The sequence below is a fragment of the Diadema setosum genome, chromosome 6 (assembly GCF_964275005.1).
Source record: "Diadema setosum chromosome 6, eeDiaSeto1, whole genome shotgun sequence".
Classification (NCBI taxonomy): Eukaryota; Metazoa; Echinodermata; class Echinoidea; order Diadematoida; family Diadematidae; genus Diadema; species Diadema setosum.
The window spans coordinates 10,947,334-10,969,017 of NC_092690.1; the positions used below are offsets into that span (position 1 = coordinate 10,947,334).

Genomic DNA, 21,684 nt, shown 5'->3' on the forward strand with positions numbered 1-21,684 from the left:
TTTATTGCATTTATTTCCAAATTCTCATTTAAAAGCAAAATGCAAGGTAAAAATATTAACATATATGTATAGTTAGGTATATGTTCAAGAAATACAACACATTTAGAGAGAAAAAAAAAAGAGTTTAAAAAAGGAAATTCTAAGAAAGAAAATAATTGAGGAGCCAGCAGAGGCCATTGACTTTTCTAACGACTTGGTTCCCACTAATTGATAATTGATAATAGATTTCAAACAGATAATATCAATTGGAAACAGTTATCAAAGTTATTATTTCGGAATACAGATTCAATTTAAATTTCATTTCCAATATCACAAAAATCCATTCAAATACTATAAAAACCAAAACTCAACGCATTAAAAATTACTTGAACATACATTTGAAAGTGTGAAATCAAGCAAGTGAACACAATGGTAAATAAGCTTTATATTTTATTAAAGAAAAAATACTTTTATGAAAAAAATAATGATAATGTTGTACTTCAATGTTATACAATCGATGAAAAAGATGCTCATGACGCTCTAAGCCTTTAGGTTCAGAAAAGGAAGAAGAAGAAATGTCCCATGCCGTTTATTGGAATTTCAGTGACTACAGTCTGATATGAAAATAAGAAATTGCGGTGCATTGATGTTGTTGGTATCTTTGTTGATCATGACAGTGTAGAAGTCTTTTACGGAGGGGGGGGGGGAGGGGATGGGTTGGACGGGGTGACCCTATGTGAGACGATATGAAAAATATTTCATTGCACTGTTTACTTTGAATAATTCATTTTTTGGGGGTGGATGTATTTAGAAAGCGAAGTAAAATGGTCATAGCCAGTAAAAGAATGCTGATATGACAGAGAGCAATTGATGAATTGTTTGCTTCATTTTCTTTAGTTTTGTTTTCGGATAGAGTTTTGCAGAATGTTTTCTTTGTCATTCAATGGATACGCTCAACCATAACGTCATCGGAGGATTTCATGGTTGCCATATCTGGCGATAGCCTTTGATATTTGAAGCTATGAAAATGAGAAGCGGCTCTTACGTGCAAGAGGTTGGTATCTGCAATTAATTGATAGTTCATAAGATATAAAAGTGAATATGATTGTCGAGTCCAGGGTGAGGGAAAGGGGAAGGGCATGTCTCAAACAGAACGGTGTATGCATTGACTGCCAAAGACGGACATCTATACGCAACAAAGTAAATACCAATTAAGTTGTGTCGTTTAAGAAACAATACATTCCGTATTTTGACGCATCCAGCGTAAGCTATTTTGACAGGTTAAAATTTGCTTTCTCCTTCATTGACATTGAATAGGATCTCTGTTGTTGAGATTGGTTGTATTCACGTCCTGCACTGAATAGCGGCAAGAGCGCCGTATCTTAGCCGCTTGTTAATCACGTTCTAATGAGTGATGAGCCCTCAGTTAGGCCTATCTGAATCCTTTCCCAGCTAGCTTTTAATTAAACATCGGACACACATGGCTCAAGGGGAAAGGCAAATCATGGGGTAGGAGATGCTAGTATAGGAAATATAATGTATAAATATAATGGAGTATATAGGAAATGCTCTTTTCAGAATAACAAATGAACTACCGACGTACAGATTTTCGGCTTGATGTGGATTCTTTTGATTGTGCAAATAACTCACCCCTCTTACAAGTCGTGTCTTAAGAAAAGCAAAGGATTTACAAGCGTTATACATACGTAACAACCGCATCATATTATAAGATTTGTATTCGATAACTTCTACTAAGTAAATGTGGAAATTATCATATGATTCTGAATTTCATGAAATAGAATAGCATTAATGAAGATATCGTGTATGATGAGTAGGGTAGGCGGCCAAAAATTAACTAAAGCCTTAAAGTAACCAAAGTTACCAGGGGACATCGACCATAATTTTTGTATTCGTTTTGTTAAAGTAGGACTATATCCTATGAAGTGGTCACAAAAATAATAAAATGTATGATTTTATATCTGTCTGCGGGTCGATGCCGGCTACCTTCTTTTTCCTTTCTCATAAACTTTCTTTTTGTTACCTAGATACCTACAAGGTCAAATAAAACACCCGTTATGTAGCCTCAAACCCTCCTCTCACTCTCGGTTTGCTCTTGGAAAAACATTCAAACACTTCCTTTCTCATCAAAATGTCACAAGTGTCTAATTCCCAACTACTGCAGATCTCTGATTTGTCTCGCGCGCTGAAACGAGCGTTGTTAAACAAGCTGCCTTCCTCCTGGACTTCGAATTAATATTCGTTGAATCATTTAGCCTGAAATGATGCCTTTCAAAATCAAATATTTGAACTCTCAGCACAGCTCTTGTCGTGTTTGCACTGCGGCCGTCGTTGGCCGTGGCCTTGTTTACACTCAGCAGAGAAAGATCTAGCGTATTAGGTGTCGTTTGCAAGAAAAGTCGTAATGAATCGCTATTATTTCAAACTAATTTGTCGATTGTCACGAATTATTATCCATATCCAGTCCCGTGGCGGCGATGCAGGTGGGGAATTCGGGTGATTCATCAGACAGGAAAGCGTATGTTAGTAGAGAAAAGCAAATGCCGTCTTGAATATGATCGTATTGAGAAGTTGTTTTTGAAACGACAGCATATCGCCTGATTTCATTTGGAATTCTGGACGGGGTCTTGGCGGCCACGCGCCCTGCGTGCGCCTGAGAATGGTGTGCGCAACACGTCGTGTGCTGCCAGCGCACGAATCTCACAGCACGGAACGTAACTGGTTCTTCGACATGTTTTCAAGATTGAAAAAAAAGGAAGAACTCTGGAACATTTTTCATGTTCATTTTCTTTAATGATTTCCATCATTTTATTGTGCTTCGGTTTGCTCGCTTGACTTTCTATTACATATAGCTTTTTTTTTTTTTTTTTTGGAAGTGGATGTAATATGGTTAATTAACAAGTGGTAGCACGTGATATTTGTTTGCGTTACGGCATATATGCAGTCGTACAATGAACAATAATCATTACATACAGAAAACAATGCTCCAGATGCACTTTACTACGGCATGAATTAACAGGGCATGCTCTGTTACAACCGATTGACAAAGTGACCTACATCGACATAACTAAGCACTGAATTGTTTTACTAATAGCTAGCCATGATAAAAGAAATCACGGGCGTTCCTACTCGAGGAGGATTTGAACCCAGGAACTCCTGATCTCTGGACAGGCATCTTATCCACTATAGACCATCGAGTCTCCACCCGACCGACATATCCATATATCTCGCAGCGGGTACTGCGTAGTATAATTGAAATTGACGAAATTCTTGCTTAAAGCACTGATCAATTCAGTACTTATTTACGTCGATGCCCCTATAGGGCAATTTGTCAATCACGTGCATGTTCTGTTGTGTACTCTGCTGTGCGCAATGAAAATGGAAAGATGTTATTCGTCTGATGTGAGTAATATATTCCAGCATAGTTCATTAAATATAGAGATTATTAACTCTAACAACATTCGTATAATTATAGACATAAACATTGCATATGTATGTATCTATATAATTGTGACAAAATATCAAATCCATCCGGGGTTCTCCAACATCTATTTTCATCATCTGCCACATTTGTATTGCTCTCCCAGGATGAAAAAAAAGCAAATAAACATTTATTATCAGCATTATACCAGTGTTATATCACATTTACATTATATAACATGATATCATGTATTCATTTATGTATTTATTTACGTATTTATTTATTTATTTATTTGATTTACTTACTCATTTCTTTATTCAGTCATCTTTCAGCATCAATGTCATTATGCCATTATGATTACAAAAACACGAACCTAATCATCATTCTAAAACGATACGTCTTTTATCTGATCTAAACGCTCCGGTGACACACCAATATCGCTCGACTTTCACTTTGACCTTGATCAGCTGATCATTCACCTAGGCATAAAATTAGAAAGAATTATGTACTTAAATGAAAAAAAAAATCACCCTTTTAGTGAACGATAAATTCTCTCTCGCAGTCATATATGCAAATCATGTTTTCACACCTCTTAGTTTGCCTCACCTCATGGATGTCCATGTAATATTTTTTGTTTGTGCACAAATTGACTAAGACGAAGCTTTATCGGTAGGATTCAAATAAAATCTTAATTTGTCTATCTAGCAGTAATGACCTATGAAAGGAAAGGTACATAGTTGCTACGTTATTGATAATATATATATATATATATATATATATATATATATATATATATATATATATATATATATATAGATATAGATATATATAATTTATATATATCATCTTTTAAACCGATGTTTTCACGTACAAAAAGTGGAAGAATTTTATGGTGGTGAAATCCTTCCATTGCCGTATTTAAACATGTCAAACTGCTCATATTGAAAAACCATGTTAAAACGGTTACAGCTCGTTATTCCGAAGGTTCGTTATTCCGAAGGCTCTTCAGTCCGAAGATTCCTTATTCCGAAGGTTCGTTTTTCCGAATTTCATTTTCGGATGAACAAATCTTCGGAATAACGAACCTTCGGAATAACGCCACAAATGTTCGGATTAACGAACCCTTTATCATTTTCGGATTAACGAACCTCTAGGTATAGGGAATTTGGGTGTTTCGGATTAACGAACCTTCGGAATAACGAACCTTCGGAATAACGAACAGCACCCGTTAAAACTATGAAGTCCATGTCTGCCGTGTCTGCTTTGTCCCAGTCTACTGTACTTTATTTTTGCCGTATGGTTTTAATGGTACTTGTACGTACTTAGATTGTAGTGTCTATAATGTAACTTTTAATTCCCTTCTTAGCTAACTTGAACACAAAGTACATCTTTGCTTCAAATCATTGTTCATGGATTAGTGACTACGTGCACGATTACAAATAATTTCTTTCGGTTCAGATCGAAGATGTGTTGTCTTAGAATGATATTGATAGTGTGGGGGCGTTGTGGCATAGTGGATAAGACTCCCGACTCCCGATCGGAGAACCCGGGTTCGATTCCCTCCCAGTGCTTACGTCCTTGGGCAAGATGTTTTACCCACAATTGTCCCTCTCGACCCAGATGTATAAATGGGGACCTGGCAACAATGGGGTAATAATAATGGCAGGGCCCTCTGGTAGAGCAGTAGCAACACTGAAGAGGCTACCCTGGATAAATAAGACATTATTATTATTATTATTATTATTATTATTATTATTATTATTATATATGTTCTCTTTATGGTAATGGCGTCTAAATTCTAGTGTGTAGGAAAATAAAAATTCATTTATATAACACAAATTGGTGTTTGCCATTATTAAAGCTTGCCTCACACTGCTTGGTTTGGTTTTGATTTCAAAATCAACGTGCTTGCAGAAGTACAATATTAAATTACCTTGCGTATCATATCACCAACCATATGCCAACGGGCACTTCGTGAAAACCATCATTTACAACTGAAAGAGAATATAGTATCTTGTATCTTTAATTCGTTAGAATATACGGTTGTATGTAACTGACAAAATCAATCGTGTGTGCTGTAAATCCAGTTCCGTAATATTTCAAACTTTTTTTGAGAATTAGTTTCATATCATTGCGTAAAATATCACCGCCATTCATTTTGATTTACAGCATGTTTCCAGTCATCATTATCATTATTGTGTTTGAGCATATAATATACCAAAATGATGGCCTACAAAAGATATGGTTTCTACACATGTAAACATGTAGTTCCTGTTTATTATACTCTATACATACAAGGGAAAAAATAATGTTTATAGCTTTAGCCACTGTCTGCATACATAATGGTTTATGTATGTAATCTGTGTGTGCGTATGTGTGAGAGTGAGAGTGTGTGTATAATACTCTACGAGATCAGTCTCCATGCACCAACTGTATCTAGCTAAAAACCCAAGACCGAGTATAAAAAGCAGTCTTTTTCATACACAGTAACGAAGCTATTAACTCACTACCTGTGTTTATCAAATCCTCCGCCTCACTGCCCCTTTTTAAACGCAATGTCCGCAACATCCAGGTGGTTACTAGAAGTAGTTAATTTCTCGTTTCTTTGAATGTTGTACACATGTATTCTTCTGTCACCTTTCTTTCTCTCACTCCCTTTCTCTCTCTCTCTCTCTCTCTCTCTCTCTCTCGCTTTATCCATCTACAGAGGCTCTCCACTTTTATGAAATGTATTATTGTGTATGTTTGTATATGATTGTTATGTATATATTTCATTGTATCATAGATGCGATTTGTTACAGCAGGGCTCCCTTGGAAAGCAGGCCTTGTGTCTTGAATGGGACTACCCTAGTTTGCTTTTATAAAGAAGACAATAAATACAAATAAAATAAAAATAAACATAATACATATATATATATATATATATATATATATATATATATATATATATATATATATAATGTATATTTATATATATATAATAATATCAGCTCAAGAATTTTGACGGATTGGATTCCACCGCATGCCTTTGTCTTTCAATGTCAACGCACGAATAACTGAGCATTACTTTATTAATTTCAAATTTCTATTGGTTTTAATATCTTGTCATTTGAAGTCACTTCTATACAAGATTTATTTGGCTCTTGTTTCTTTAACATCTATAGTGTATGCATCAAAGGATTGCATGAAAATTACCCGATTAATGGCATCCGAGCTTTCACCGATGAGTTTCCCTGCGACGTTCATGCATGATCACTTCTTGGCTCTTTTTCTTCTCTTTCTCTCCTGTCAGAGATTTTGGGCTTCAAACCTGCCCGTGGGAAAACAGCTGATGAAATTAAACTCATTTGAATTAGTTTCGTATAGAATTCGAATATTTTCATCATCTCCCTCCACTAGTATTGCCCATCTTCTAGGAAAACATGACGTCACAATGCATTGCTATTCTATCATTGTTCGCTAAGACGAGGGACAATGCCGCCACACGTGACCCGGGGACGAGGACTCGGTTTTCCACCGTTAACAACTGGAGTGCCTCAACAAAACAATGCGTTCTGCTCGATGTCCATTTACCCGCGTTGTTTTCGTTGACAGCGCGATAGGTGTTTAAACTCTAGGAGTCAACCAGAATTCTCCCATCCGGGAACGTGAGAATCCGCCTTGTGTGATCGTTGTGATGACTCGGACAGATCAGCCATCTTACGCTATGAAAACACGACTTACTATCGTCCAGATTCCACCTTCCCAGGCATTGCAAAGGCGCAGTACAGAGAGATAAACAGACGGTGAGGTTTCAGTATATAAGACAAGCAAAAAATCTACGAAGACAGATAAAAGTATATTCATAGAGCAATTTGATAAAGAGATGAAGCGAGACATACACGGACAGACTGACTGACTGACAGATAAATCAACAATCAGAGCAGACTTGTATCGAAAGTGAGAACTGAAATTAAACAAGTTGATGAATCTCAATCAGATCATGTGTTTCTAATTTTGATTGAAATATCTCGTTCTCACGGCTAGCTTTCCAAGTCAGTTAGGTTGACTCATGACAGAGTAGTCGAAGCGCGGGAAATGATCGATCGCAGGCTGCAGAGAAATATGAAATTTGTTTTCTTGTTCCAGAATATGTGGTTAGCTTTATTTTGTGGTTATAAAGACAGAATGAATTTCAAGGCCAAGCGCTCACTTGGCAGTGTGTGGGAAAAGACAGAATCTTGTTGAAGTCGACGGGTTATATTTGCAGCGATTCGTCTTTGAAAATCCTACGTCCTTTCTCTATCGTTTCTTGTGGAAACATACAAGATAAAAAAATAGATGAAAATACACGTGGTACTGTATATGCGTCATATTTACTTTTCATTTTTCTTCATGATGTCTCACAATTATTTACTTATTTCTCTACATATCAGTCTGAACTTGACTTAATGCAAATTCATAAACTTCTGTTTATCTAATGTCTTCGTCCACCATTGTATGTTACAAGTGAATCAATTGAATGATTATGTATGTACACGCTGTATATATTATGCATAAATGTATAATCTATGTGAAGAGCTTGCTTCCAAAAGGCTCTAAATCCACTGAAAAATGATAGATTTAGCGCCAAACCAAAAGCTTTCCTTTTCCTAATAACATTTATCTCTTTGGGTTCTTCTCCTCCATTCTTCTTAAATTACGCTAAGTGGAGAAATAAAGCTTACTGAAACTGAAAGAGAAACACACATACACGCACAAACACTCACGTATGCGTATAATTATGAACATTATTATCATTTAAAGAGACAAAAAGAAACAAGCTTGTGTTTAATAGCGTGTATGTGTACATTATGAATATGATTACACACAAATAACGAGGGAAGGAGAAGTTCATCAACACATTGTTTTCAACGTTTGGACCGTCTGTGTTTACCTGGAACAATAAATTGTTCCTTCCTATTTACGTTATCCTTTTATTCATTCAATACCAGCAAAGACTTACAAATGTTCAAAGGGATCGACGCTTATGTAAAGCTGCCAAGAAAAAAAAAATCTTTGAAGTATAAGTAGCCACATAGCCTTACCTGGCTTTGGCCCAAGATCTACAAATCGCTACGTTAAACTTTGCTTGTAGCAAACACTAACGACTACTTATGACACGGTGATAATAATTGTTAATGAACAGACGTTTCTATCGATTTTCAGTATTTTTCTTTGCCACAATAGGCACCTACGGTGATACGCTACCTCATAATGAGAGCAGTCTTTTCTTTCTCAACCTCCGCGAATATCAATTGAAAACGAGCAAATAACAAGACAATAAAGCGATGCTAAATTATTTGTTTTCTTTCCGTATAGACATTGTCACCAGACGATCGAAGAAAGGCGCGGGCGCGGTGCGGATCCTGCGTCTGACGTCCGTTCTCTCGCTCGGCTGGCATTCGGTGAATTGCAATCAGCCTTTTGGTTTCTTTAGTCTCTGTCTTCACTCTCAATAAGCTCTCCAACTGCCCCTCCCTCTGACCCTCTCTCTCTCCCTCTCCCTCCTCATCCCCCCCCCCCCTCCCTCTCTCTCTCTCTCTTTCCACTATCGCTCAAACAGAAATCTATTTCGTCAGAGTTCACGGGATGGTATAGTATTGATTGAGATGAGGATTTAACTTTTAACTTTTTGAGAGATACTTGAAAAACACTTTTGAAATGTTAACGAGCATTCAATTCTAAGAGGAATTCCGGGTTTATTTGATGAAAAGTGGCTTATCATTATCATTATTATTATTATTATTATTATTATTATTATTATTATTATTATTATTATTATTATTATTATTATTACTATTAATATCATTGTTATCATTATTATCTACTTGTCCTGGTAAAGAATAAAGGTTAAGGTATGAAGTTGTGTAACTGTTTGTGGAGGTGGTGGTGGTGTGTGTGTGGGTGGGTGGGTGTGTGGCTGCAGGTGGTACTGACTGGAAAAAGATAACATTTTTCATTCTAATAATTAATTACTGTTGATTGTATGCTGTTTGCAAACGTTCAAGATGAATGTTTTGTTATATACATGTAAAATTGTAGAAATCAAATGAAGATTATTGAAAAACAAAAACAAAAAAGCTACATGTACCACTTATCACGTGCATAAGGCATGGATGCAATACACAGTTGCCAGGTTTAGTGTACAGCCCGACCTCGATTATTTGGCCCCCTCATATCCAAATATCTCTATAAGGACCTATGCTCCTACTGTGGACTCCTGTTTTAACCCTAACTAGGCCGGGGGGGCCTCCGAGGCCCCCCCCCCTCGACGTTCCGCGCGATGTATCGCTAACGCGAAAAGCTATCGCCACGACGTTTCATGACTTTTTTCTTTCAAGTCTCCCGCATCTTTTGACACCAAATTTGCGATGCCCGGGCGCGCAGTTTCGAAGTTGCGCATAAATATGTATGTGCATGTCAGACCAAAAATTGCTCAAAAACGTGAATTTGTGTACAATTTCAATGCAAACTGTGCTTACAGGCAAATTTCACAAAAGCATGATTATTTGGGGGTTTTATTGATTAAAATCAATTATTAATATATTTTCTTGTTCGGAACAATGTCGCAAACAAGTTTCATCGAAAAAACAATGAAAAACATAAAGTCGAAAAAACAAAGAAATACATAAGAAATTCAAAAAACAATAAAATACTAAGAAATTTTTTCTGATGGCACAATTTTTTTCTCTTATATTTGCTCAGGACACTAAAAAGAATATTTACACAAAAAATGTGCCCATTTTGAGCTTTATTTAGTGATTTATACCAAATTGTCTGATTTCATGCATCATCACGCATAAATTAGCATAATTTAGCATAAATGATTATTTTTTTTAAAATTTAACTTCATGGTACTTTAGATTACATCATAGGCAATGTGTGTGCCAATTTTCGTCGCGATCGCGCGGTCGACGGCCGAGATCTGGAGGGGGGGCCTGGGAGGCCCCCCCCCCGGCTCTATGATCTTCCTAAATAGCCCGGCCTAGTTAGGGTTAACAACCAGAAGCTAGCCCGAAAATAAAAGCATGCGAATGTTTTTGCTTGCCATAATGTTCAAGTAGTTAATGTCTTGATTCCACGGAATTAAAAACACGCAAAACTTTTCTTAACCGGCCGAGCGCGAAAAATAAGTCGCGCGAAAATATCCACTTCTACAGTATTCTCTGATTGAATAAATGACATTTTCACTCACAATACAAAACACTCCAGCACAACTTTATTTATTTGTTCCAAATTTATTTTCACTAAAAAGGGACGACATCTACAAATAATCACACAAAAATAAATACACAATCGCATGTTTCTTTTTAAAAATGACACAAACTATGATATGCTTGCGAGAAATATTCTTAAAAATATGTCTTATTTCATAAACTACATTTTGAAATCTGATTATGTACAAACTTTATATCAAAAAAAAAAATCTGAGTAGTACATAGTAAGAAATATTTGATATCATACACGACAAAAATTTGGAATGCATAGTAAAAAAAAAAAAGGAAAAAAGTGAATCATTGCTTTGATCAAGGTGCTGAGATTTATAGAAATTCCAGTTGACACCGGAAGATTTTGACTCAAATAAATTTATCAGTCATTGATGTCATAAGAATATGATTCAAAATACTTTCTGTAATATTGACATCACCAAAAAGATCTAAGAAAAAAAAAAATTCCTGCAATTAATGTAATTACACAAGATACATTTTTTGTGTGTCCTCTGCTTCTCAGTTCTTGATAATCACATAAAGATGAGCAGTATTTCACTTTATTTTGTTGAATAAACACTTTGAAGACATGATCCAACTCTGAGTTATACACATTGATAAACAAGATATATTCTCTTTGCATAAAATGTGAAAGACTTCTAGGATATGATTAAATATACAGAAACACACAATATGTACATTTAGAATACAAATCACACAATTTGTACCAAAGTCTCTACAGTATTTGAATACACTACTTTCCTGACAAAGTGAATCACTGTAAATTTTTTGCTTTGATGAAACAATAAGTTAATATCTTATTCATAGATATCAGAAAAATAAAATTATCCATTTCAGGTCGACTATACTTTCGAAAATAAGATTTTGCATTGAACAAAACTGGTTGAATTTTAATATGAATCTTACACGTTTGTTCATCATGTAGACAAATTAAGTTTGAAAACGTTGCACCACAATATGCCTGTGTCCAATATTGGTCTGTCAAGTGAAAGTGGTTTTTTTTTTCGAAGTATTAACTCGAAAATGAAAATGAATCCCAACATTTCAATTTTGTTTTCAACGTCATAGGGCAATTTGATTGTCCAATCACTGATAGGATCATTTGACTTCATTCATGTAATCATACCGTTAATGAAGGAAGTATCACAAGGTATTCTTTATTACTTACATTTTCCCACAACTACAATGCAACTTCACCCCTCCACGCAGAATTTCATGGGCATAAATTAACAAGAATGTCATTTCTCGACATAAGTTAGAGACTACGGTCAATCTATGAGATCTCCCGAGGAGTCGCCAACAATTTTTCAAACTACGAACTAGTCGGACGGAACAAAATTGGGCTGTAGAAGTCAGAGGGTTGTGACCTACAAGTCTATAAGTGAATCAACCTTGCTTCAAAAACTGCATACAACAAACAGCAAACGGAATTCCTTTGGAGGAAATTCTGACTAAGAATAAAAGTTAAATAAATAATCCTCTGCGTAGCTACAAAACCCACTTTCTTCACACTGCATTTTACAAATGGATATTGATATGATTGGAACCAGAACTGCCAGTTATCTCTTTGATGGCATCTGATGTACTTTACGACCTGTACTAAATAAGCATCAGAGAGAAGATATGTCCATATTTTTTTTTTATTCTGTAAAGATTACTCTGACCATCAAAAAGTAAAGGTGGGGCCAAGGAAAACAAACAAACCAAAGGAGATAGACACAGGCCTTCATTCTAGAATGCTAGCTCTGTGTTCATGATTGTGTTTTGTTTTAGTTTCTTTCGTTTCTTTGATGTACAAGGACATAATACAGTTCATATAATGAGACTTATTCATATTTTTTTTTCCCCTTCAGAGCATGAATATGGGCAAATAGTGTTTCAGTAGCAAAATGACACCAGAGGTCATTGGTGACCTATGTAGTCCAGAAATGTTTTATGGATTAAGCTGCAAAATATCCCATTAGGACTCTAGCTAAGAAAAAAACAACAAAACAAAACACATTAACACTTCAAATGCACACAAAAATTCACAAACACTCACATTCAAACGTGTACATTGTACAAACACAGATGGACGGCTTTATGTACAGGATGCAATACTGAGTATGTACAAATAGGTTCTGTCACCATAGGACTTGGAAAACATTTTTTGAAAAGGCACATATACTTTGAAGATTTCTGAGTCACTTTGTTTTCCAACAAAACTTTCTAACCTCCTTCAATAATAACTGGACAGAAGTACCAGTAGTAAATTATTTCTGCATGTTTTCACATGAACAATTTACCAATAGATAGTAGATTGAGTAGGATATGCAGTTTAATAACTTCAGGCATTTTAATTGTCTATTGCTGCATTTGAAGACATGATTCCCTACTCACAAAGTGCATCTGATCAAAAGATTTCATCATCCGTGAACTTGCGGTAGATTGACAGAGATGACTACACACAGCCTCAAAAATCTGTGTGCGCTGACTCAACTTCAGAACAAATTATCAAAGAATAAAAACTCTGTCAACAATGGATGAGATACAGTAGGTGTAGGCTTAAGTTGAGGGATGGGCAAAAGCGAGTAGCTAGGATGTGAAGAGAGAAAAATGGTGTCAATATCAACGAAACCAAGAAGGTTTAAGTTGAGGAATGGTCAAAGGTAAGGAGCTAAGACGATCCATCTCTCTCTTTATGTTTCTTGCTGAGTTCGGCCTCCACCTGCTCGATCTTCTTCGTCAAGTTGGTGACCTTCATTTCCAGGGCGGATGCCTGCATCCGGATCACCTCGGCCGACTTCTCCCCACCCCGGGCTGCGCCCGAAGTGGTGGTGGGAGGTGCATCCCCGGCGCCGCCCGCCTCGGCTTGCTGCAGTCCTTCCCTGGCTGCCTGCAGGTCCAGCAAGGCCCTGGCTAGCTGGGAGTTCAGCTGGTCCAGCTGGCCCTGGGTCTGCTGGATTTGGAGGTCGACGAGTTCGCGATGGCTGCGGAGCGTTGAGCTTGCCTGGATTGTGATGACGGGTCTGGTGGAGGTGGGGGCAACAGAAAAAGAGGAATTACACTTACTAGGTGTTCATGGTTGTAATCAATTCATACATATCTTCAGTAATAAAATCATTTGGAAATTCAGTATGAAATGTTTACAAAGTGTGACAGGTACCATTCAGTGAAAGCCAGCGACTTATCAACCTGAAGAAGACTTGTCCTGAGCAAAGCCCTACTTGGGCAGGTGTCTATGGGAAGTGTATTTAAGAGAAAAATAAGCTCGTCTTTAACAGGTTGAAATAGTTTTCATCTGCCAAGAAAATAATGTGGTACTAGTGTGTAATGCAACAATATATTGACTTTGTCTTCCTCATGATGTTTCAAAAATTAACAGGACATTCTGATAGACAGCTTTTTCTTAAACTTCACTGTATACGAGGCTGGATAACATATTGCAAATTATATCAAATTAATTCAATATCACAATTTTTCACAATCCCTCCCAGCTGATATCATCAAAGCCATTCACAAGAACTGGGCAATCGGTCTACTATAACAACAACCATAACCACTTCAGGCCAGGACTAGAACATAGCACCAGATCCAGAAATAAAGTAGAAACCAGAGAAGCACTCTCGAGAGTGCAGACCTCCGCCAAGCAGCTAATTTCCACCACTGATCTTGTTCCACCGTGTCTTTTTCTTCCGGAAATCAGTTATTTTCACCCATACATACACTGTATGCCTGCTGAAAATCATCCGATTCCCAATATAGCCTTTTGTAACGTGATTCACTTCCAGCTGCGCAGTGCTCTTTGCCCTAGCAGAAACTAGAGCATGAACTTAAGTGCGCGCATGCAAACCTCAAAGCAATATGCATCTTAAACTTCCCAAGTTCATTGACCCTACCTGCCAAAATATCAAAAATCTTTTATAAAATCCCTAAAACTTTCCAGATCACAACTGACATTTAATCATCTGTTCTTTGTGTTACAATTCTCAACCTTTCATGTAAGTTTCATTCAAAGCCATTCACAACTTTGTGAGTTATTTTGTTTGTGGACAAACAAACAAACTAACAAACCACGGGCAATGAAAACATAACCTCCCTTGGTGAAGGTTATAAAAAGGCGCAGTCAGACTGGCAAAAGATCGAGAAGTTTAAGATCGCAAAGTTTTGGCCATTGGTACGCGCAAGAAAGAGTGCGCCGTCCGATGGCCAGTGATTGTGACGTAACAATGCACATCTGTACATGACAATGGCCTTGTCCTTCGGAGACACTGCCCGCAAACAAATTGAGAAGTTTCACCGGAAGTTTCGCGGGAAGTGTGCAGTCACACTGGCAATGCTTCGAGATCTTAAAGATCGGGATCTTAAACTTCTCGATCTTTTGCCAGTCTGACGCGCCTAAATACGGTATTTTATCCCCAGACCAAGACTTACTTGTCTTTCTCCTCTCCTGGCACCACCTTCTTGCCTCTCAGCTCCTTCAGCCTGGTCTCCACAAAGTCTGAGGTGGACTTGAAGCCACCGTGGGACACCATGTACTCCCTCAGACGAGACTTTGACGACTGCTCCTGTTCCTCCGTTATTCTCTCCTTGATGCTCTGTGGAGAAAGAACGATATCATTAAATGTCTCTTGTAGGAGGACAACACCACATCCTTTCCGTTTCACATTCTTTAATATGCATTCATTAATTCCATAACATTTCACGCCTTGGATTATGTTCATGCTTCATGACGGACAAAAAAAAAAATTAGTCTGTACGCGTACCATATTCAAAATGAAACACTCCTACACTGTATGTATATACATGTACTGTATATATCTACATTGTATTACACTCTATCAGGAGTGCTTCTATGAGATGTGACCCACTCAATTTAGGGCCCTGCTGACATCTAAATTACAGGAGAACCAAAGTACATCCTCTTAATTTCACATTTTCATGAATTTTCTTCCGATAACAGTTAAGTCTCGGAACTCTGGAAATATTCAAATGAATGATTTTTGTGTCAAGTTGTTTGTATTGCAACTGACTGACAAACTGCACTTTATTAACGTTAATAAACATAATTATTTAGAATTTGAAAAGTAACCATGACAAAAAAAAAAAAAAATGATGGGCATACACACTCATGTGGGATGGCAATGATTTTTATAAAATCTTATGAATAAGTGGTGTTTATTTACACTGATGGAGTGCTATTTGTCAATCTGGAAATACCGGTATTGCTTTTGAAGCACATAAAGAGATAAATGGAATTGAATGATTAGACAGTTGTGCATCAGTGATACACCGTTGATATGATTCTCCATTGAATCGAGGCAAAAGAGGAGAGGATTGGGAAACTGAAACCAACCTCCTTTGAGAAGTTGTCCTTCTCGGTGTTCTTGACCCGAGTGTCTACCAGCTCCGTCACCATATTGGCCTTCTCGTTACCGTCCTTGCCTCGCTTGAAGAGCAACTCCAGAGGGCGCTTGCCCTTTGGCATCACATTGCCCATCAGGGCCTTGGCTCCCTGTGTGACCTTTGACCTCGAGAAGAACATGTCCTGGCATATGATCTTCATGCCCTGTGGATTGTCACAAGATAAAACGAACATCACAAGTGCATTCCGAATTCTCGCTAGCACAGCAAACCTCTCAACTAATTCTACGTGGCCAGCAGTTATGACAATACATCTTGCATCATGAAACACTTGCTGTCTACTACACCATATAATGTACATTTAGTGAGCCCAACTTTTCGCGAAACGCGACTTTCCGACAATTTGGTAAGTGGTTAAATTAGCGATCGTGAGAGTACAGAACTGAATGGAGAAATGTATACATGCACATCATATTTATGTAAGGACCAGAGTTGATATCTCCATTGTGTCTTTATAAATTTTCTTACAGCACATGATTTGCAAAATTCGCATAAATACCCTGCAATGAATATAAGGCCTGTACAGTCCTTGATTAAAGCCCAGACACATTGTAACCCACTATTTGGGGTAAATGGGATGGGTTATTGAAAACTAAAATATAAGGATTCTGCATAAGAAAGAACAAAATAGCACATACAAGGACACACTGGGTTGGGCCTGGTTGAAGAATTCACACACTAGTTAGAAAAGCACGCACAACCACGGCTGTCTATCTTTCTTACTTACGTATTCATTCATTCATAAATTATGATGTGTGGTATGCACATGATTTTTTTACTGGTTTTTATTTATGTGTGTTTCAGTTTAATATCTCAGCATGTCATAGTTGTTGAAATGCATTTTTAAAATTTCTTTCCTTTGAAGAATAAGGGCTCCAACTAAAAGCATATATGTTGCTTCTCATGAGTCCTGGCCTTAACATCACTTGCTCATCTGTCAGGATTTGCACTGATTTATACATTGCAAAATAAATGCATGAATTAATCAATCAATAGATCTAAAGAGCTAGCAGATTGTCTGACAGATGCTACCAGCCTTAATGATGAGCGCAGCATCTAACCAGGTAGCAGCCTTAGCTGAAATCCTGCCAAAAATTCACAGGTGGTATACGTACAAGTTAGGTAAATAATTCTTCAGTCTCAATTTTTTGTCAATTTTCATGAATGGCCCATTAACTTTTGCTAGCAAGAAAACACACCACCACCAACAACAAAATTCCACTTATTAGTGGAAGGTGAAAATGAACAGTCACATACCGTCCAAATTCTGGTCCAGGTAATTTAACTTGCAGGATAAGAAGGGACAATGCCTCTGATATCAGAGATTTGTTCATAGACCAAAGTGAGATGGTTACCTTAAAGAACTCCCTCAGGAACAAGGGGTTGGTGTCATCCTTGAGGTCGCCGACCTTGATGTGGGCCAGGCAGTGGACGATGACCATGACGAATTCGCCGACGGAGTCGAGACGCTCGTGGCGCACGAAGAGGATGCGCTTGGCGTGCTGGTAGAAGAAGGAGTGGCGGAACATGTTGCGGCCGTAGTCGTTCTGGGGCAAGGAAGACGCCAGGAGGAGCGTGACCTCCGGCGTCCGCATCGTCAGCCGCAGCAGGTGGGTGATGAAGACCCCGAAGCGGTAGACCACAAACTGACTGGGGGAGATGCTGTCGATGTCCAGCGGCGTGATCTCGTCTCCAAGCGTCCACTGGGCATCCTTGAGGTCAATGAAGGCGTCGTTGATGGAACCTGCCAAAATCAAACATGACAGCAACTGGTATATTAAAATGCAAGGACTAGATACTCCATATTCTAATTCTGTCCAAGATTGTCTTGGAAGTCCTGTAACGTGATAAATTGGGATGTCATTCCTACTGCTTATGTAATCACGTTGACATGTCAAATTGTTGTGCCTGTGAGGACTTCTATAACTTGCATTCTGGACAAGTTTTGAAGGAATCTGTCAAAAGGCATTTCCAGAATTATATGCTGTCTTCTTTACACGTAATAAGATGAACAGTGTAGGCACTCCAATAAAATGTAAAAAATAAATAAATAAATGAATATGACAGAATCAAATAATTAGGAATCTGTCATAAGGCATATCCAGGATTACATGCTGTCTTAATTCCACGTAATTACAATCATAAGCACTGCAATGAAATGTAAAAAACAGAAGAAGAAGAAATAATACAAATGACGGAATTTGTTCAACTAATTCATTCAGAGCATGCACATCGAGTAAATCTTGAAGGAACAAAGCTACGTACAGGTAACATTTCAACAACAAAATATTTGTACATTAAATTCAGCACATATAAGAGGTGAAGATTGACGGTTTGAAGACTGACCTTTAACCCCAGGTTTGAAGCCCAGAGTATCCTTGAGCATCTCCTCGATCTCCTTGAGGTCGGTGAAGAAGGGAGAAGCCATGAGGGCAGAGTACATGGCCTCGTTGACGCCGTCCGGCAAGTCGGGTCTGTCGTCCAGACCGTCCACCTTACGCTGGGCCCAGTCCCCTGGGGTCTCTGGCCTCCACGCATTCACGCTGGTCATGTTCAACTCAGATGCCCCTGGTAATGAAAATAGTGAGGGATGATTAGTAAGTGTGATGGGATTGCTACATCTAGAAGGAGGCCAGATTGCTTCGAAATCAAAATATATTACTGTATAAGCTGTTATTTCTGCGAGGATTTAATTTCTGCAAATTCTGCGAATCACTGTTGGACTGCAAATTTAACAACACACAAAAAATTTTGCAACATGCTAGGGTAATAGTGCAATTATATCCGTGACCTCCTCACTTGCGAAAATGGATACGATTGTATCTGTACGCGAAAATAACAGCTTGTAAAATACTACTAGAAAAGGCAACATATTTTTTTAGACTCACACAAAAGTAAAACATAACCATGTGCATGCAGGAAGAGAAATATTTAGATATGACCAATATACAGAATCAAAAACAACAAAAATAGACAAAAAAAAGAATACATAACAAGTACATACATGTATGTGTATATAGACATGAAAATGTAAACAAAAAAAAAAGTAGGCAGATAAGGGATTGAATTACAAACATGTGGATAACAAGCCACAAAAGCCATCAAACATACAGAGAGACTGACAGGCTTAGACAACATCTCCAAGGCATTACAAGTTGTATATCCCTTTTTGAAACATAACAAAATTTGCATGGTTGAAGAATGTCTTCCGACATCATGTATGAAATCTCACTGTAATGTATCTCATACAATCATGTAGTTCTTAAACAAAAAGAAATGCAAAACTTTGCCCATGTCACTCAAGAATATGCTCCCCTTTTCTTCCCATAATAACAGCTGGAATTCATTATGGGTCAAAATAAATTGACTGGAAATCTACAATATTCATTACAACTCCGTCATAACAAAGTTTTCAGGTTTTCACCGTTGCAAAAAGAACACACCAAGTTAGTATTTTATTGTTCTTTGTATTTCTTTGTTTTTTTCGACTTTTCCGCTGAAATCTGTCAACGTCATTGTCCAGAACTTGAAAATGTGCTATTAATTGATTTTAATCAATAAAACCCCAAATGCTTGTATAAAATTTGACTGTATGCACAATTTGCATTGAAACTGTACATTTCAAGAAATCACGTTTTTGAGCAATTTTTGGTCTGACATGCATGTACATATTTATGCGTAACTTTGGAACCACGTGCCCAGGCGTCGCAAATTTCGTGTCAAAAGATGCAGGAGACTTGAAAGAAAAAAGTAGCGAACTATCACGGCGATAACTTTTTGCGATGGCAATACATCAATGGGAATGTCGAGGGGGGGGGGGGGGGGCTCCAAGGCCCCCCCCCCCCCAGCCTAGTGAGGGCTAAAAGGCCACTCCTCACTCACCTTGCTGCTGGATGAGGTTCATCCTATCCAGGGTCCTCCTCTCGTCCACGTCGGCCTGGTTCTTGAACTCGCCCTCGATGCGCCACGTCTCCTGCTCCTGCTTCTTCTTCCGCCTCGCCTCGAGGCGCGCTCGCGTCCGCTCGGCGCTCTTCTGCTGCTCCTTCTGGAAGTTGGTCTCAAAGCGTTTCATGTTCTCCTCGTGCTCCTTGATCAGTTTCTAAAGACAAAAATCAGAAAATAACTCACTCCATCAGATATCTCCTGGACCAGGTTCTGCAGGCATAACCAGTAAACTGCTTGCTCATCATTTATTAAATTCTATCATGAGTAGGGTACGCAGGGAATAATTTTCCCGGTACCGCATGGCAATTTGATACGCATTCTTTGCACACATGCCCCACAAATTGTCTTTCTTGTAGCAGTCCTATTCCACAGAAGTGTGCAGGATACCATCTGACATGCATGGCTGTGTATTGTTCAGAAGGTGAAACTGCTTACTCAATTTCGAGTTGGAAAATTATTCCCTGGTATGTCTTCATCTCTTGCGGCTCATGTTGTTTTCAAGGGCATTTATGAATCCACACTTCATGTTTATGTATCTCACCTATGATCTCATCTAGAGCTTCAAATGATGCTTTACAGATGAGATACGTGTATGTCATCAATCCAACCCAGCCATGTTTTGTTTCAGTTTGTTTTTTTAAGCTTCTCAAATTTTTGTATTTCCTTCATCACGAAAAACAAACACACAGCACTGATTAAATAATTGTAACAACCCAAGACAACAATGAATATTAGTTTCATAACTTGGTTTTTGATGTCATCACACCCCCGCCATCCAAATGACCCAATTTTTGTTTATGGTTTGGCAGTAAAAGTCACCATACCTCCTTGGCCTCCTCGTTGCCCTCGCTGTGCTTGAGTTCCTGCTGGAGTCTACGCTCGGCCTCCTCCTTCTGCTGCTCCTTGGCTCTCTGTTTCTCCTCCAGTCTCTTCCTCTCCCTCTCCTCTTCCTTCGTTCTTTCCTTCTCCAGCTCTTCTTCCAGGGCACTGGAGGGATGGTGGGAAGGGACAATAAAGGTGGTTCTCATTACTATCCCACTATAAAACTCTCTTACCCCGTTGAGGATGGTTTGATTTTGCCACAACACGCATTTCCCATAGAGACTTGCCCGAGCATACTTGGGACTTGTCTTCAACGGGTTAACTCCTTACTTCCACAGATTCAATCATTCTCCACAGTCCCCATTACCAAAGGGTTAATACTGCTTAAATAGACATTGGATGATTCTACGTTTGGTGCTTATCTCAGCTGCCTTAAATCGAGCTTCAAAAAAAAAAAAATGGTCAGATTAACACAACAATAGTGATCACAATTTATCATCAATTCCCAACACTACATGTTGGCATAAAACCACCATTGATTTAGAAGGAATTGTGTGATGAAAAAAGGGATGGTGCATAGTTAAAGTCAAATATTAACCTGTTCTTTACGGAAGCCTGACATACCACGTTCCCGTGGCGTCAAGTGGTAATATACAGGAACCTGATACCATGCTCTCACAATGCTGACAAGAGCGCCTGCATTCATGGCCTAAATTCATTTCTATTTGTGTTATTTTGCCAAGAAAACTGGCTTTGATAGACAGATTAGAGTTTCTTTTATCAATACCTGTTTTCTCTCTGTATGAATATTGTGTGTAGTATCATTTGGCTTTTTTTTTTTCCACT

At 38.1% G+C, this 21,684-nt stretch overlaps 1 protein-coding gene across 1 annotated transcript in view; it reads right to left on the reverse strand.

Annotated features, from left to right (window-relative positions):
- Positions 1 to 12,584: 12,584 nt before the first annotated feature.
- LOC140229524 (uncharacterized) overlaps positions 12,585 to 21,684 on the reverse strand; it is a 153,999-nt gene continuing 144,899 nt past the window's right edge. The window contains 7 exon segments of the mRNA XM_072309772.1: positions 12,585 to 13,676; positions 15,082 to 15,245; positions 16,004 to 16,216; positions 17,427 to 17,815; positions 18,418 to 18,639; positions 19,954 to 20,170; positions 20,841 to 21,003. Of these exon segments, the coding sequence (XP_072165873.1) occupies positions 13,325 to 13,676; positions 15,082 to 15,245; positions 16,004 to 16,216; positions 17,427 to 17,815; positions 18,418 to 18,639; positions 19,954 to 20,170; positions 20,841 to 21,003 (1,720 nt within the window). The 3' untranslated portion in view covers positions 12,585 to 13,324.